The 18,450-nt window shown below is 27.4% G+C and overlaps 1 protein-coding gene and 1 non-coding gene across 2 annotated transcripts in view; one reads left to right on the plus strand and one right to left on the minus strand.

The window, feature by feature from the left end:
* Positions 1–7,954: 7,954 nt before the first annotated feature.
* Positions 7,955–18,450, minus strand: part of LOC101235213 (transcription factor IIIA) — a 59,502-nt gene continuing 49,006 nt past the window's right edge. Inside the window, exons 9-11 of the mRNA XM_065811462.1 lie at positions 16,071–16,166; positions 9,303–9,353; positions 7,955–8,759 (exon numbers count right to left, since the gene is read on the minus strand). Coding sequence (XP_065667534.1) covers positions 8,100–8,759; positions 9,303–9,353; positions 16,071–16,166 — 807 coding nt within the window. The 3' untranslated portion in view covers positions 7,955–8,099. The remainder of the gene's footprint in view (positions 8,760–9,302; positions 9,354–16,070; positions 16,167–18,450) is intronic.
* Positions 9,447–9,573, plus strand: LOC124808338 (U6atac minor spliceosomal RNA). Its single transcript, XR_010642828.1, has one exon. It is a non-coding gene; the product is annotated as a U6atac minor spliceosomal RNA (small nuclear RNA).

Here is an 18,450-nt window from a genome sequence, read left to right on the forward strand (position 1 = left end):
AGCAGATGCGATCGCTCCCTTTACGTGAAACCCGAAAGTAAATGAAGTATTTAAAACTTCCTGACGCGATAAAACAATGCTAGTTCATCTTTTAATGAGAGTACAAAATCAAGCTCGCTAAAGAGTTTGGGATGGAGGAAATAATAAGTTGTTAAATTGATTTTTTATAAAAAATTATTGTTAAAAGTATTTAGATAAAGATGAAACTTGTTAATTAAAAAGTAAATATATGTCTTTCTTTTCCCACTTGGTTTAATGTAGAACATTAAAGCGAGTGGGTAGTAGTAACAGTATCGAAAACAGCCAAGCTTAACTAATTCGAAAAGGAAATTTCCGGAATAATATCGAAAATAAAATTGAAGTTGTGAAAAAAGAAATAGTATCAAAAATCCTAAAAGCTCTATTAGATCGAAATTAGAAGAAAATGATTAACATCGAAATAATTGAAAATTGAATAATGTCGAAAATCGAAAAACTGATTATGATTCAATTTTTTATTAATTAAATAACTGCATGCTCAAACTAAACCCTGAACAATGAAGCAGCACTCGTTGCATGTTCTATCTATTTGTCAGTTGATGCAGCAAAACTCCTCGTATGTTCTACCTCTTTCCTAGTTTTTCGATACTATTCCTAAATTCAAATTTCGATGTTATTCAGTAAAGACATTTTTGGCATTATACCTTCAAAATGAATTTCGATTTTTTTTTCGAATTATTTCCTTAAAATTGATTTTCGATATTAATCTCAAAAAAACGTTTTGATCAAAAAAATTTCGATATTATTCCGTTTTTCGAGCAATTTTTTTTTGATACTATTCTGCTTTCCCCGGCGAGTGAGTTTTGCATTAGCGTAAAGAATGAAAAGTTTGAAGTCGTTACAGCTGATTTCTAAAATGGAATGCTTACTATTTTAACCAAGCGCACGTTGAAACGGAAATATAGCGCTAATGCAAACACAATGTTAATAGAAGATTACTAAAAAAAAATTAAAACTTGAGAATATTTATGCGACAATCCGTTGCCCGCAGTTTTTCTGGATTGACGGCCTTTAACGGACTTTAAGCGTTTTGTCACGTCAGCAGAACTAAGAACATCGCTAGAAGCTCGTAAGTTTTTTTCCTCCGATCGCAAGGAATGCGATTCACTTTGACATTTGACAAATGGACGTCAATTAAAAATCGCTGGTATTTAAATGTAAACATTCACAACGAGGACAAGTTTTGGAGCCTTGGATAAGCTAGATTTGTTGGTTCACTGCCTGCTAAAAAATGCATTGATTTAGTTTAAAAGTTTTGACACAGTTTATGCTGAACTACGATAAAGACATAGTATGTATTACTACTGATGGAGCTTCTGTAATGCAGAAAGTTTTTAAGTAATTGTGATTAACAGATTTTTTTTTTTTTTTTTTTTTTTTTTTTTTATTTCCAGAATAATATGAACAAGGTAAATTTACAATGAATATATTACTGGTAGGACTTCCAGAAGATCACATGATCTTATCATGAAGCCCTTTACAATCTATATATAAAGAAGGTCGTACATTAAAAAATTACATATGCGTTATAATACTCTTCAGATGTTTAGCAAGTTTAACATAATATTTTATAATATGGGTATATAACATTCTCAATATTGAATATTATAATATAAAGTACTCAATATATTTTGTATAAATTATATTCTTCATACAGTAAACAAAAATAATGTATTAAATCATATAAACTTGAAATACTAAAAATAGATGAATATATTTTGTGTTGAAAATATTATTTTTTTTAATTTCTTTTTAAAGGAAGGAAAAGACCACTTGAAAGAAAAATCAAAGTTAGGTAATACTATTTTATTCCAGAGAAATGGACCTCGATAAGAAATACAAAACTGGTTATTTTTTGTTTTGCAAAATGGCTCTTGAATAGTTTTACTACAACGAAGTTCATATTTGTTTTTGGGTTTCAAATTATAGAGATTAGTAAATACTCTAGGAGATACATTTTCTTTACATTTAAACATAAAACATAAAATATTAAAAATATTTAGTTCGTATATATTTAAAACTTTCATTTCTATAAGAAGTGGTGTTGAGCTTGAAAAACGATTTGCAAAATTAATTATGCGAGCTGCGTGTTTCTGATGCCGATAGAGAGATTTAAGTTTGGTTTTGTGAGCGCTTCCCCATATAATATTAGCATAGTTTACATGGCAATGAATAAATGAATAGTATAGTTGAGTTAGTTGTTGTTTATTTAGTATATATCTAGCTTTATATAGAATTCCAATGCTTTTAGCAACTTTCATGGAAATATTATCAATTTGTTGATGCCAAGATATGTTTTCGTCTATCATGACTCCTAAGAATTTTATAACTTTTTCTCTTTTTATGATTGTATTGTCAATTAATAAATCAGGCAAGATATTTTGGATTCTCTTTTTTTTAGATGTTGGGTAAAAAAGTAAAAATTTTGTTTTATCTGTATTCAAAGATAATTTATTTTTTCTAAACCAATATGATATTCTTTTTAGTTCATAATTCATTTTACTAAAAAGTATATCTATGTCTTCGTGCGACTGAAATAAATTCGTATCATCCGCAAAATTTACGGTCGTTAGGTTAGAAGCTTTGTAAAGATCATTTATGTATACTAAAAATAACAGTGGCCCAAGTATGGACCCTTGGGGGACACCACATGTTATATTCGTTATTATTTGCGATGAGGATTCTTTATTATAAACAAATTGTTTGCGATTACTTAGGTAGCTTTTGAACCAATTTAGGGTTTTATCTACTACACCATAGCTTTCCAGCTTTTTAATTAAAATATGATGATTAACAGTATCAAAAGCCTTTGACAAGTCAATGAATACGCCTAGTGTGAATTGAGAATTCTTAAATGAGTCGGCAATACTGCGCGTTACTTGGAGAATAGCGTGTTCAGTAGAATTATTTTTTTGAAAACCAAATTGATTTTTATAGAGGAGTTTATTATCAATAAGATAAGTGTATATTCTGTTATACATTATTTTTTCCAATATTTTTGAAAAGACTGGTAGAACTGAGATAGGACGATAGTTTGTTATATTTGTATGATCACCTGTTTTAAAGATTGGAATTATTTTTGCTATTTTCAAACTATCTGGAAAAGATCCTTGAGTAATAGATGCTTCAAAGACTTTGAAGAGGATATCTTTGATCACATTAAAAGAGTCAATTATAATATTTCCATTTATATCATCAGGCCCAATTGCTTTATTCCTTTTTAATGATTTAAATGCTATTTCAAATTCATAATAACTTAGATTTGAAAAATTTATAGTTGAACTTGGTGACGATATAAATTCGTCAACAGAGTTGTTGCCTACATAAGGAATCTTATTTGATAGGTTATTTCCTATTGTTGAAAAAAACTTATTAAATTCGCCAGCGATTTCACTTGAATCGGTAACTAATTTATTTTCTACTTTTATAGCATTCGGCATCGAATTTGTGCTTGTTTTATGTTTGCCAGTAATTTCTTTCATTATTTGCCAAACCCGCCTTGAATTATGTTTGTGTTTCATAAGCAAGTCAGAGTAGTAAATTTGTTTGGCTTTTTTGCGGAGTTTTTCAAATAGATTTTTATAAGCTGTGTAGTTATTTTTATGTTTGTCTGATTTATTTTTAAGATATTTAACATAGAGTTTTTGTTTTATTTTTGAGGATTTTTTTATTCCTCTAGTTATCCAAGGACAAGAAATGTCTTTGGCGTTAAGAATAATTTCTCGTAACGGAAAATTTGCTTCGTAGATTTTATAAAATATATTAAAAAAAGATTTATAGATGATGTTTATATTCTCATTAAAGTTTATATAGCTCCAGTCTTGATGTAAAAGTTGCTGTTTAAATAAATTTAGGTTTTTGTTGTTATAAATACGTTTTTTTATTGTTACTTTTCCGTGCGTATTTGTTTTGAGGTCAGCGCCTAAGCAGAGAAAAATTGGAAAATGATCCGAAACATCAGTTTTTACAATACCTTTTTTGAGCGTTATATTGAAACAGTCGTTGGTAAGAACGTTGTCAATTAAGGAGGATGAGAACTCTGTAATTCTAGTGGGTTTATTTATAATAGGCACTGTTCCCGTTTCAAATAAATGGTTATAAAACTTTGTAATGTTTTGTTTTTCATTGTACTGGAAACAGTCTAGGTTGAAATCCCCTAGTATATAATTTTTTTTCTTTTCATGACTTGCTTTTTCTATTATATTATGAACAAGATAACTGCTTAGGTACTCAGTTCTTCCAGTTGGTGGCCGATAGCAGCAGCTTAGTATAATATTTTTAAATTTTTTGTTTAATATTTCAACCGTTAAAATCTCAATATTTTCATCAGAAACACTCATTTCGCTTATAATATTATACCCAATGTTTTCTTTTATGTAAAAAAGAACTCCTCCTCCACGCTTATTAATATTACGCTCTAAAAACACTGTATTAAACCCTGTAAGATGGAGATTAGAGTTTGATTTAAAATCTTCTTCTGTACACCAAGTTTCGGTCAAACAAATAACATTAAAAAAATATTCCGTTTGACAAATCATATTTAAAAAGCTATCAAAATTCTTTTTTAAACTTCTGATATTAAGGTGGATTATATTAAAATAATCACGATTATCATTTTTTAATATGCTTTTAATTTTATCTGGATAAAAGTAAGAGCATTCGAATTTTGATCCATTAATCTCATTAAAATAATTAATATCTGGATCAGATTCATAGTCTAAATTAAAAGTATTGGTTTGAAATAAATTCGATATTTTTTCAAAATCATTTTGATAAGTTGAATCCATTTTGTATGTTTTTTTTATTTCGAAAATATTCAAAAGTTTTTATATGCATCAGTATATATGTATGCACACATAAATGTGTACATATTACATACATATATACTCGTATACATAAAAACTTGAAATTTTAATTTTTTTTTGATAATCAGATAGTCTTTTTGAAAGACTTGGTGATTAATTTATTATATACCACTTTGGCAAAATTACCTGACGAACGTATTTCTTTGGCTTTAATAAATAATTGCTTACGAATGATGGTTGTTCGTTCACTAAAATCTTCATTGATGTAAATCTTTTCGTTCCATAGTTTTAGCTTTTTGTAATTTTCTAGTATATTTTCACGATCTTTATAATCTAGAAATTTAACTACAACAGTTCTTCTTCTTCTTATGCTGCCGTCTTCGTTTTCTTTCTTCCCCGTTCTGTGCGCGCGTTCTATATGTATTTCTTCGTTTATATTTAGTTTTTCTTTTATTAGTTTTCTTACTTTCTCCTCGCTGTTTTTCCACGTTTCCCCTTCAGTTTCCTCGATTCCTTCAAACCGAAGATTGTTACGACGACTCCTATCCTCTAACTCTGCCATTTTGTCTTTAAGATATTCGTTTTCAAGATTTGTTGCTTTTTGTTTAAAATTGTCTTGAGATGATATTTTATTTTTATTGTTGTTTAATGTTTCTTTCATTGTTTCATATTTATCGCTTAGGAATTGAATAGTAGAATTAGTTTGATCTAGTTCTTTTTTTAATTGTTTGTTTTCATCTCTTATAATTAAAAAGTCATTTTCCAGCTTTTGAAAGCGTTCATTGAATATTTTAAGTAAAGTGTTTTCGTGCATATCCAATAATTCTTTTACTTGAGATTGAGTAAAATTTTTAGCCATTTTATTTTAGTATATAATAATAATGATTTTATTGACAACGCTGTAAACTTGTCATTGAATGAAAAGCTTTACTTTGTAGTTTTGAAAAATAAGAAATCTAACAGCAAGGGAAGATTGAATATTTCGAACAATTTATCAAAAATTATATGTAATGAGATGGCAGTTTTTTTTTGGCAGAAGGAGCAAACCATGGCATATATTTGGAAAATACTTACGAGCACATGAAAACTGTGGGCAACATTTTCACAAAATTACAATCATCTCTTGTGGATGATACTCTGAACGCCCTGCTCACAAGCTCGTTTTACAAAGGAGAAAAAAATGAAAAATGAAAAAGTCAGTAATTTTTATATAAATAAGCTTTTTAAATTAATGCAATTTTTATTATTAGCTCGAGATTGTATTCATATTATGATAAATTGAAAAAAAAACAAGTTTAATACGGGTATTGAAATTATTCAGTATCAAAACACAGGTATTGAAAAATGGTGTCGTTACAGAAAGCACTATAAACTCGAGGCAAGTGGAAATGCTGTTTTTTATTTTTATAAACCCACAAGCAAATATTTTATTAAAATTGGTTTTTATTGTTTTGTATTACTTTTAATTTAATTTGTTCATAAAGTTTTTTTGATCATATAAAATTGTATAATTTAGTGTGTACTTTGAAAAGAGTTTTAAACATAGTTGGCAGTGTCTACCTTGACTTACGGTAAGGAGGTTTGTGAGAACAGCATTAATGAAAAAATTAGATTGAATTTGGAGGAATACGCTAAAATGAAACGCTAATATGAATGTTATTTAAAATCCAGGAAATTTTAAACTGCATCAAATAAAATAAACTTACTTGTTCGTCTTCTTAAGAATAAATCAACTGCAGACATGATTATCACAGCTGAATAACCCTTTATTTCAACACTTTTTTATTTCCGATATCCATGAGCTATGCCGTGGATTGACGTTAAGTTTTAATAATTTAATACAAAAAAATAACACTTTCCAAGAGAAAAATACCGCAGACAATAAAAAAAATTTAGATTTGAAATATTGCAGTAGAGTGCTGACATGCAAAAAAGCAGAGATATTTTAAAACAAATTCTCGAAGAAAGAGTAATTAAGTGAAAATCACTGGAAAGAACTTTCTTGTTTTTTGATACCTTGTAAATATTACAAATCGAGTGTATTTTCATAGAGATTTTAGAAATGATATTTGTTTGTAATAAAAACAAATACTTTTTATATTATTGCTCAGAAACACTCAGTTGAAATTTTTTAAAGAGTTTTTAACATTTTTTTATAATAGTTTCCTGTCAAGAAAACTTTTATAAAAAGTTTTCTTTTGAGGCCAGGTTGACATACTTTTAAATAATTTTTTTTCGACAATATTTAGGATTTTACAACAAAAACTAAAGATTTGCACCCAAATATATTTACAATTTGATAAAATTTGATACAAAATAAATGGCATATTTGAAATCAAAATGAGAAATGCTCTACGCAAAATCAATTGCTTGCTCGACAAAAAAAAAAAGAATTTTTTGTTGACCTGTTACTTATGACGTTTTGAAACGTCATAAGATAATTTTTTTTTAAAGTGGAATATGATTGGTTAAATTTAAATTATAGGATCATACAGGTTATGTTTTAAAAACCGTAAAACTGTTTGGGTAAAATGAGTGAAAAAGCTTAAAAAACAAATGTATTACAAAAATATATACCTAAACTTGTATGAATAGAAAATGTTTTGGATATCTGGAAAAGTTGAAAGAAATATCCGGAATTTCGGAAAAAGATAATTCCTGTAAATTAATTGCAGTATATAATCAAAAACTGCTACTACTAGCACTGTTTCTTTAAAAGAGACGTATTTTTACTTCTTTCTCACTTTTATTTTATCTCTTTGATTATATGATATATTTCTAAATGGGAATAAGTGCGAACTTGCATAAGTGCGAAGCAGTTGGAAAAACGGGCATAAGTAGGAATCAGCATAAATGCGAATCGGCATAAGTGCGCCAAATAAATTTGCAAACATTGGCATAAGTGCGAAATGCAAATCGCACTTACGTTAGTTCACACTTAATCAGCGTCCCTTTCTAAATTTATCAGAACTAAAAATAAAACGCTGATTATACGCAAAATGTCGTTTTTCATATTGATTAAGTATTTATAATAAACACATTTGCGCGCGCATATACGGATGTATAATAAAAATTGAAACACGGAAAACAAATAACCAAAATCAAAGCTATAACAATTATTTCACATTTCTTCGTCAATATTTTTCATGCTCAAATCATACAACGCTACATTTTACTCGTATTAGAAAAAAATATCGCCCGCGTCGTTGGTAATTTATGCAAAATAGTTTTAAATCCTGATTCTATTCGTTCAAGTTACGAACACCTTTGTATTATATGTGGCCTTTTCTTTTTTTCTTCTGAATCCTCGGAAGATTCAGACTCAGTAAGTGATTGCAAATAACACGATTCCGCAAAACAAGCGTCTCTTCTTTGCTTCATAATCTGATTTAATTTTTCAATAGTTGAAACTTTATCAACCGATGTAATTAAGTGTGAATTTTGTGCCTGAGGATTATTAAAAATACGATTTTCCATAAAAGGTAAGCGCATTTCTTCGTCATTAAAATCTACAGTATGCAATTTTGGTTGAGTTTCATTAAAAATAGTTGAAGGGACTTTGAAAGGTTTAAGAACTAAATTTAAATCGTCGCAATCTATATCAGTGGTCATAGTCGTTATATCATCCGATGCGTTTTCAACACGCTTAAACTCAATTTGTCCTTGGTTTTCCACCTCAAGTTGTCTTTCAAAAGAAGATACACTGAATTCAGAAAACAAAGGAGGCATCTCTTCTTGTGTTGTATAACTCTCATTTTCAACAGGGTCTGTGTCAGGCCCATTACCAAAATGTTCCATATAAGCTTCAATTTCCTTTTGAGTTAACTTTCTTGCTAACTCCGGCATGTAACCGGTCAGTCCTTCTATCAGCCTATCTTTTCGCTTCACTCGTGGACGTTTAGGCTTCTTGGATTCCTACAATTGCAAAAAACAATAATATATTGAAATATCTTCTTTTATCAAGAGGCAGTGAAATATGATTTTAAAGTTTCTCGCTTTATTTATTTAAAACATTTTTGATCGCTCGGAGCAAACCCAGTTTCGCCGAATAAATGAATTTCCTGCAGCATAAATTTATATTTTCGTATCCGTTAAATTCCCATTGAAATTAACTGTTTTGGGGTTTTCACTTGGTTTTTTAAGAAAAAATATTAGTGTATTAATTAAAAATATCAATTCCCATTGAAATTAATTAACTCTTATTGAGTTTTCATTTTGTCTTTTATAAAAAAATAATAGCGTACACACATATATAAATTTATATATATATACACATATATATACTAAGTGTATACATATATATATACATATATATTGAGTGTGTACATATAGCATATATCTCTCTATATATATATATCTCTCTATATATATACATATATATATACATACATATATATATACATACATATATATACACACACATACATTAATATAGAAAAGAATTCTAAAAATAATTACCTTAACTTCTTTATTTGCTGCATGATTATCAAGATGACGTCGCAAAAGATGCTACAGATAAATTTTAAGATTAAAACAACACCACAAGTAAGAATGATCAATGTAGTTGTTAGTATATTTAGTATACCCACATACACTCAATGCGTGTTGTATGAGCCGAGAGCCGGTTAGCATCTCCCTCGATAAGGACGAGAATAGACCCTGAGTCTATCAACCACAACACGCATGGTTAAGGCTATGTCACTTACTTCGTGGCATCTAACCAATTTTTCGAAACAATTACTATCTTTACAAAAAATTAAATTATGAATAAGGGATTTAAAATAAAAAACAAACATTAAAATTCCACTTGTTTCCCCGCGCAGCGGTCTTGTTCACCGAGAATCGTGATTCGGAGTTGTGTTATTGAAGTGATAAAGAGTTGAGAGAGGGTTATAACAGATTAAAAAAAGTAAATGCCTCGTTTGTAAAGGTCTTGAAAACTACATACAATTATTTATTACACAGAACTTTCAAAATATATGAATCAAACCAAGATTACGCGTAAAGCTTATTTGTGGTTTAAAAAAAAAGTGGTTCTTGCAATCTCTACAGAGGACAAGGTGGTCCTTGAGTTTTTTTATATATTTAGTTTGCTAAAAATTTGGCTAAAAATCTTTGGTACCAGTTTCTTGCAATAAAAAAATAACGCTCGTTTTCAGGAAAGTTGTTAAAATTCACATGAACTCAGATAATTATATGGAAGGCGCAATTTTTAGCAGAGAGATTCAAGACATTTAGCAATGGACAATTTTAAGTAAAATTACTAAAGGAATCAATGTAGTATCAGTATAAGAGGAAAAACCTGTCGTAAAAAATGTTAGAAGATAACAGTTTGGATTGTATGGAAGACAAGTCACAAAGTAGATACAAGATCGAGCAATGGTATTAGAGCCGCTGAGACGTGATACATGACGTGATACTTTTCTTTTAAAAACATTGACTAAAAGTTTTGTTCATTACTGTTTACAATTTTGAATTTTTACAAGTGAGAAATGAAAATAATTGGCGAGTCTGTCCAAGCTTCAAACCTACCACGAATCAGCACAGAGTATAGCAAGCATACACACAAGTAAATAAATGATATCTGTGCTGTATTATTTTATTGTTGAATATATTTAAACAAATTATGAAAACAACATTTTTTATACTAAAAAAACAAAACTTTAATTTTTAGCCTAATTGCTTCTAATTAATATACATTAATAGAGAATAAATTAATGCTTTATAATTGACACAAACCAATAAAAGGATTTTTGGAAAAACCATTGCTGTTTTTTCACATATAATCTCCTTCATTATGAGCCACGTTTTTTATGTATTTAAGTAATTGATTGGTATAATAACTTTTTTGTAGTTTTTTTTACTGTCTCAAAGAAACGTATATTTAATAAGTGTTGTCTATATTTCTTTTCAAAGAATATTTAGCTAACAATACAGCTTTATACCAAGATTTATTTTAGTAGGACGAACTAAATTGCTCAACTTTGTGCACACGTCAAAAAAATAAGGTCTTATGTCAGAGTTCCTAGAATATTTTTATAGAACTTTTATCAGTGATTTTTCAGGATACTGAATCTAGAAGCTTAAAGATTAAAAGGTAGCCGTTTTTGAGAAAAAAAGATTTCAAACTTTTGGAAAACATTTGTATGAAAGGGGAGTGGTGAGAGTTGTAAAGTAAAGGTTTTCCTTATAAAAAGTCAATATAAACACTTTTAAAATATGTTATAGTTAACCCAGTATTGCAGGCTATTAAATTATAGTCATCTTAAGATATTAACTTTTCTATAGAATTGTTGACGGAATCATATATAAAATTAAAAAAAGCTGTTCTGTAATACCCTATTAAGAACGTTTCTATTATTATATTTAATATAATATAAAAATAATAGAATAGAATGTTACAAATCCTGATATTTATTTGGTTACTAATAATAAACATAAATTACTGTATTAGAAAATGTCTAAAATATTATTGAACAAAACAGTAAAAAGGCAAAGAAAAACGAAACCATTTATTGAATCAGAAAATTATTTGTGCTGTTATTTGAAGAAATGCTTAAAATTCATTAGAGAACTATTAGAAACTATTAGAGGCTTACATAAAAATGTATGTAAAACCTGAATATTCAGGTTTTACATTTTTACAGTTATTGATATTAGTTATTGTGTACAGTTATGCAACAGGTATATTCTATTTTATGATTAATTAATGTAGTTTTTTAAATAAAAATCACTTTCTAAAAATAATCAATATTTAAAAATAAACAACATGTAAAAAGTATGTAAACTTACTGAAAGAAAGTAAAGAGACGACAAATATAGTTAAAACTCAATGGTAATCTGCCCAATTATCTAGTTGTGTAAGCTCTAGAAATTGTGAAACATTTTCTAGAGCTTACACAGTTTTTTTAAAGGCTAGATCCAAATTTCCACATATGAAAATAATAAAGAAACCAGTAAGTTTGATTAGGATGTGTATGTGCGATTGGGAGAAGAATTTAACATTAATGTACTGAAATGAATGCATGTAAAAATCTTTCTGCTAAGTTATTTTGCTAATTCAATCTGCTAATTTAATTGCTAAGTTAACCTGCTAAGTATATTTAATGCTTCTGAAAAAGTTCAGAAAAAATTCACTTTGAATGTTTTAAGAATGATTTATAAGAAACTTGAACATGGAATCCAGACACATCTAAATACTGGAAATTTGTTTATTAGATTTACAAATTGATTAAATCATTAAAAGTATTTTATTATTCAGGTGGGTTACCATTACCTATAACTATTGGTTAATTAGTTATTAGTAAAGTCAAGTTTGAAGAAAGTGAAACTATAATTATTCAACTTGGTCAATTTAAGTCAATTCAAATCACACATTCTTCTGAAATCCTTCAAGAAAAGTGGAACTTGAGGAAAATTTTGAAAAAATACTTTATCAAAAAAGAAAACTCTTATCTGAATTTTATGACAGACAGTTTTTGCAGACAGTTATTGCAGAAGAAAAGAATAAAAAATTAAACTTAAATCTGGAAGTTTTTATAAAAACATAAACAAATGTTTATGTTTTTTTACACATCTTGACTAATGTTAGTCTCATTGTGGTAAGTATGCTTTTGCTTAGTGTGAAGGAAAATGTAAACTTTTTGGTGGGTTGATGAGAATATTTTTATTATTGGATATATGACATCAGAAATACAGGGAAGGTTATCAAAGTTCTGAAATAAAAGATTACAAGGTATTAATGCTAATGATTATTTAATTTACAAAAATATATTTTCAATAATAACAAAGTATTTTCTAAAGTTGTTAACCAAATTAATAAAAATTTGACAGAATGTAGTGATAAATAAACTCTTTGAAGTGTAAATAAACTTAGCATATTTTAAAATTAATAACTTTGTTTACACAAAATGAGAATATTTCAGCTCAGTTCTTTTTTAAATTTCAATATTTAGGAAAAATCTATGGAAGATATACTATACAGTATTGGTCATTAATAACAGTCCACCATGATTTTTTTGATATTATTTGACTTTGATTGATAATAAATCAATGATTGTTTGATTCGTTTCAAATATAAAAAGTGTAAATTGATGAGTATCATATATTCTTTTAAATAAATATAGATATTCATAAAAGTATCAATCGATGCGCTAATCATCTGTTTTTTTTTAACACTTACCTCATAATCTAAATGGCCAAAATTAACTATCCACTCTATTATTTCAAAATTCCTTCAAAATTGCGTTTGTCTTTGAGTTATTTGCAAATTTTTAACAATAATTATTAACAATAATTATTAATTTGCAAAGTTATTTGCAAATTAATAATTATTGTTAGAAAGTTTTTTTTTTAATTGTTATAAATATTTAAAGTTTGTGTAAATGAAATATAAAATTTAGCATCTAATAAGCAACTACAAAATTTCAGCAATAAAAAAATCAAAATGACTGGAAAAACTATTAATAATATGACAAAATGTAAAATCATAGCTATAAATGAACAAAACATCTCAATGAGAAAAATTGCAAAACATTTAAACACAACAATCCAACTGTTAGCAGAATAATCAACCAATATCATGAATACAATACATATGAAAATATTCCGCGTCCTGGAAGACCCAGCATTTCAAATGAAAGAAATGAACGTTCACTTATTGGCAAAGTGAAAGAAAAAAAAAGTTATCATCTACTGATCACAGACGAAAATGGCAGGAAGCTTCTGGTGTTGTTGCTAGTGCTCGACAATTAGAAGAGTACTACAAAAACATAATTACATGTGGCAAGCTGCTTGTAAAAAACCCAGTCTATCAAAAAACATCAGAAAGCAAGGAAAAACTGGTGCTTAGCTCATATAATTTGGTCTAAGAGCATGTGGCACAACGTTCTTTTCAGCGATGAAATGAACATTGAGGTTGATTCAAGAAAAAACCAAGTAATGCTGAGAAGAATGCCACATGAAAGAATGCGCCCAGATTGTTCTATGTATAGAAAAAAACAAGGTAGTGGCAGTATAGGCATCTGGGTCTGCATGAACTATGAAGGTGTAGGTTGCTTCAAACTATTTGATGGCAACTATTCTCAAAGATATTTAGACATATTGGATAATTATTTGATGCCTTCTATTGACATTTTTCGAAAAGATATGGGAATTATCTTCCAACAAGATAACGCTCCATGACATACTGCTAAGATTTGCAAGCAATAGTTTAAAGAAAACAACATTAAAGTCATGTCTTGGCCTTCCAATAGTCCAGATCTCAATTGCATAGAGAATTTGTGGTCTTAGTTAGACCACAATCTTGGTAAAATTGAAATAAAAGATCTGGACCAGCTGAAAGAAGAAGTAACAAAATTACTAAATAATGTTCCAAAAGATATTTCTAAGAATTTAGTGAATTCCATGCCGAAACGGATCAATGAATGGTTAAAAGCTAAATGATTGTCAACAAAATATTAATTTGGTTTTTTTTCTTCATTTTTTGTGTATTATAATTTTGTTTTGTTTTTATAGTTAGTTAATTTTGTTGATGTGGTTTGTTTATTTTAGCCACATTTTTTTTTTGATACATATGAACACTTGTTTTCATTTCAATATTTCAGTTTTTAATTTTTTTAATTTATTATTACTTTATAATAAATTTATATAGTAATTATTTGATTTATTTGAATAAAAAAAAATTGAAGAAAAAATCTCTTTTAATTTTTAAAATATGTATTAGTTTTTACATTTAACAATTAATATGCAATACTTCAATTTTTAAAATATGTATTAGTTTTTACATTTAACAATTAATATGCAATACTTTAATTTACTTATATATTTAAAAAAGTACATACCAGTATAAAAATAATTTACTTTATAGCATATAAAAATATTAAGTATTAAAAAAGTAACGTACTTTTAATTTAACTCGCCACTATATGCTTACTTGCTGTGAACTGAGCTGAGATATTCTTATTTTGAGTGCACAGTATAAACAAAGTTATTAATTTTAAAAAACACAAAGTTTATTTACATTTTAAAGGGTTTATTTAAAGAAGGCACAAAATTTTTTTTTGGCATATAAAAAATTTTGTCCTTAAAAAAAATTACTTTTTGCCAAAAAAGTGGGTCACAGAAACCATATAGTGAATTGGTTTGTTTTTTATGTTAAATTTCTTTTCTTTTTTGCTATATTGTTGTTTTTTTATTGTTAGATTTTTTTTATTTTAAATTAAATAAAAAAAATTTCTTTTTTTATTTATTTAAAATAAAAAAAATATGTAACAAAAAAATTTCTTTTTTTGTTACATAGTTATTTATCAAAAAATTATTTTTTGCGTAACTTTTCTAGACCATTAATGGTTGAGTAAATAAAGGAATTCAAGGAGGACATTTAAAAAGAAAAAGATTAAAGGACAAATAGATAAGTTAGAGACAAGTTATTTGTCTAAAATTAAAAAAAAATACAAATGAACTTTAGTTTATTTATGGCGTTAATTGATAGTAATATTTTCAATACATTAACTGGAATGAAATCAAATCAGGTTTGTCTGATATGTGGAGTTACTCTCAAGAATTTTGTTAAAGTACAGGAACTTAAAAAAAACAGAAACATTCAACATTAATAGTTTACAGAATGGCTTTACAACTTTTGGAATGTATTGTCACATCATATAGATATGATCTGTATAAATGGGAAACTTGCAGTATTAATAACAAAAAAAATTTGTTATTGAAAAAAAAAAGAATTACAAAAATAGTTATTTTAAAAAACTTACACCTTCACATGGATAAACTGAAAGTAGGTGGTTATAATATTGATACATAGTTACATATTATATAAAACAAGTTATAATATATAACTAAATATCAATATAATCATATAAAATTTACTTAAAGCATGTTTAGTACATAATTAGAAATCTTAAGAAATAAAAATCATTAGTTATTTTCTGTTTAAATTAAAAAGTTATTAATTTATGTTAAAAAAAATTAGAAATTATTGTGAAATGTAACATAAATAAAAAATTAATTAAAAATAATAAGTATTAAAAAAAAAAAGTAACAAATGTAAACAACAACAACAAAAAAAAGTAACACAAAAACAATGTAATATAAAAAGCTACTTTAGAAAATTGATGCATTAATTAGTATACCACATATCATATTTATATATTCAAAAAAACTTTTAAGTTAAACATACTCGCAAATAAAAATAACAAAATAAATAAATACAACCTGAAAATGAAAAGATTTTTTGCATTTATCTTTTGGGCATACAAATGGTCTGATATTTTGATGGAAACTTTGGTAATGAACTTTTAAATTGTATTGCTAAAAAAAAATGTATAAAAATAAATTTTAGAAAAGTTTTCAAACTTATGAGCAACAAACCAAATGTTTTGATTGTAGATGATTAAATGTAACTCAATCTTAAAATTTTTTTAACAATCATAAATTTTGTATGTATGTATGTTCGTACGTACGTACGTATGTATGGGTGTGTGTATATATATGCATGTATGTATGTATGTATGTATGTATGTATGTATGTATGTATGTATGTATGTATGTATGTATGTATGTATGTATGTATCTATACAGCAGATAATATGTATATATACTGTTGTAATATATACATATTTGTTATTTTATAAGATTTTTATATATAGATATATATGCAAATAACAAAAATTCAAACAACAAGCAACTTTAAATCATTCCTTGGCTAAATTATTAGACACTATAAAATTTTATGTAATTCTCTTAACTATCAAATGAAACTATATTGATTTATATATAGCTTTATTGTTTTTACTAGATACAATGTATATATTTTTTATATTATCCACCTTATTACTTGTTTTTTGAACACAAATAAAAAATCTTAGTTATAAAAAAAATATGAATTCATTAACTCTTGAAATGGTTCCCTATTTCGATAACATTCTCTAAGCTGCAGTATTCATTGATTCATAAGATTTGTAGTGACCTTTTATCACTATACTTTTCATCCTGTACAGATGCGGTAGTGGTAAAGCGCTCGCTTCATAAGCGAGAGGTTCCGAGTTCGATCCCCACCACGTCCCTGGTAGTACCGCGCTCAACTTGTTTCTCCGCGCAGCGGCCTTGTTCGTCAAGGTTCGTGTTTCGGAGTTATAGAGTTGAGAGAGGGTTATAACCACTATTAAGTAACCTCCTCGTCTGTAGTGGCCTTCTCGGCCTTGAGGAGGTGAATAACAAAAAAAAAAAAAAAAAAAAAAAATATACCCAGTGGTCTTGCTGCTGTTTGTGATTGACCAAATCATAAATTTTGTAGGATACTAAACAGTCTAAAAGACACAGTCAGGATGAAAACAATGCCACCTAAGATGTGAGAACTTCTGGGAATCAGTAAAGTAAATTGAAAAAAGTATAGGGTCAAAAATAGAACCTTAAAGAACCCCAAAATTTCAGAAAATGAAGAAGACTGCTTCCATAAGAAACACCATAAGAAAAGAGCTTATGAAGAAGACTAGCAATCCAAACTTTATCAATGGCTTTAGAAATGTTGAGAGCAATAGCCTTAACCTCTCCGTATCTAACGCACAATAAAACCTGTCAGTTATTACCGTTAATAAACCAGCAGTAGAACGAGAAGATTGAAAACCTTATTGACAATCAGAATGTAAGTTCTTAGATTTAAGATTCAAGATTAAGTATTTGTTAAAGACTCAAAAACCTTGCTTATGATAGGAAAAAGACTAATGGGATGGTAGTTAGACAAGTCATGTCGTCTCCAGAATTTTTGAAAATAAGGATAACAGATGCCGCTCTCCAGTTGCCTGGAAAACAAGACTTTGATAAGCACTTGCTAAATAATTTTAAAAGTATAGACGACAGCTCTAGAGAACATTTTTGCAAGACTATAATAGGTATGTTAGGTAGGAGGCACATTTATCAGCTGAGAGAGAAAATACATTACAGGGCTCAAATTAGTGCAAAAAAATCTAATAGCGAAAAAGAAAAAAAAATTTCAGTATAAAATTGTATTTTTTCAACATTAGTTTATAATTGTTATATTTTTAACATATCTCTCATATTAAAAAATTATCCTTTAATTTTCTCGTGTGGTGGAGTTTAAAATAACATAGTTTACTGTTATAATTTACAGCTTAAGTTATAGTTTAAAGTTTAAGGTGCAGTTATAGTGTAATGAGCAAGTTATGATGTAATGAGCAAGTTATGATGTAATGAGCAAGTTATGATGTAATGAGCAAGTAAAGTACTTAATACTATAACGATATTACTTTTAGTAATTAACATGATACTTAAAATTTATAAAAACTTTTTAAAAAAAGTAAAAGTAAAAACGCAAATACTACAATATTTAAACCACTTTAAATAGTTGTAGAAAACTATTTAATATGTTCATACTGAAGATAAAACATGCGTTATTTTTAAAGAGTATTGAATTGTTATTAAAATTGTAAAAAGCTGTAAAACAACAATAAAACAATAATAAAAATTTAACTGGAAAGATGAAATAAAACAAACAACTTGGTACTTGTGTTTAAAATAAAACAACTTTGTGATGCTGTTCGTGTTGCTGTTTTATAAAGTTAAGTTTTTATTACAA

The sequence above is a fragment of the Hydra vulgaris genome, chromosome 12, assembly GCF_038396675.1.
Source record: "Hydra vulgaris chromosome 12, alternate assembly HydraT2T_AEP".
NCBI lineage: Eukaryota > Metazoa > Cnidaria > Hydrozoa > Anthoathecata > Hydridae > Hydra > Hydra vulgaris.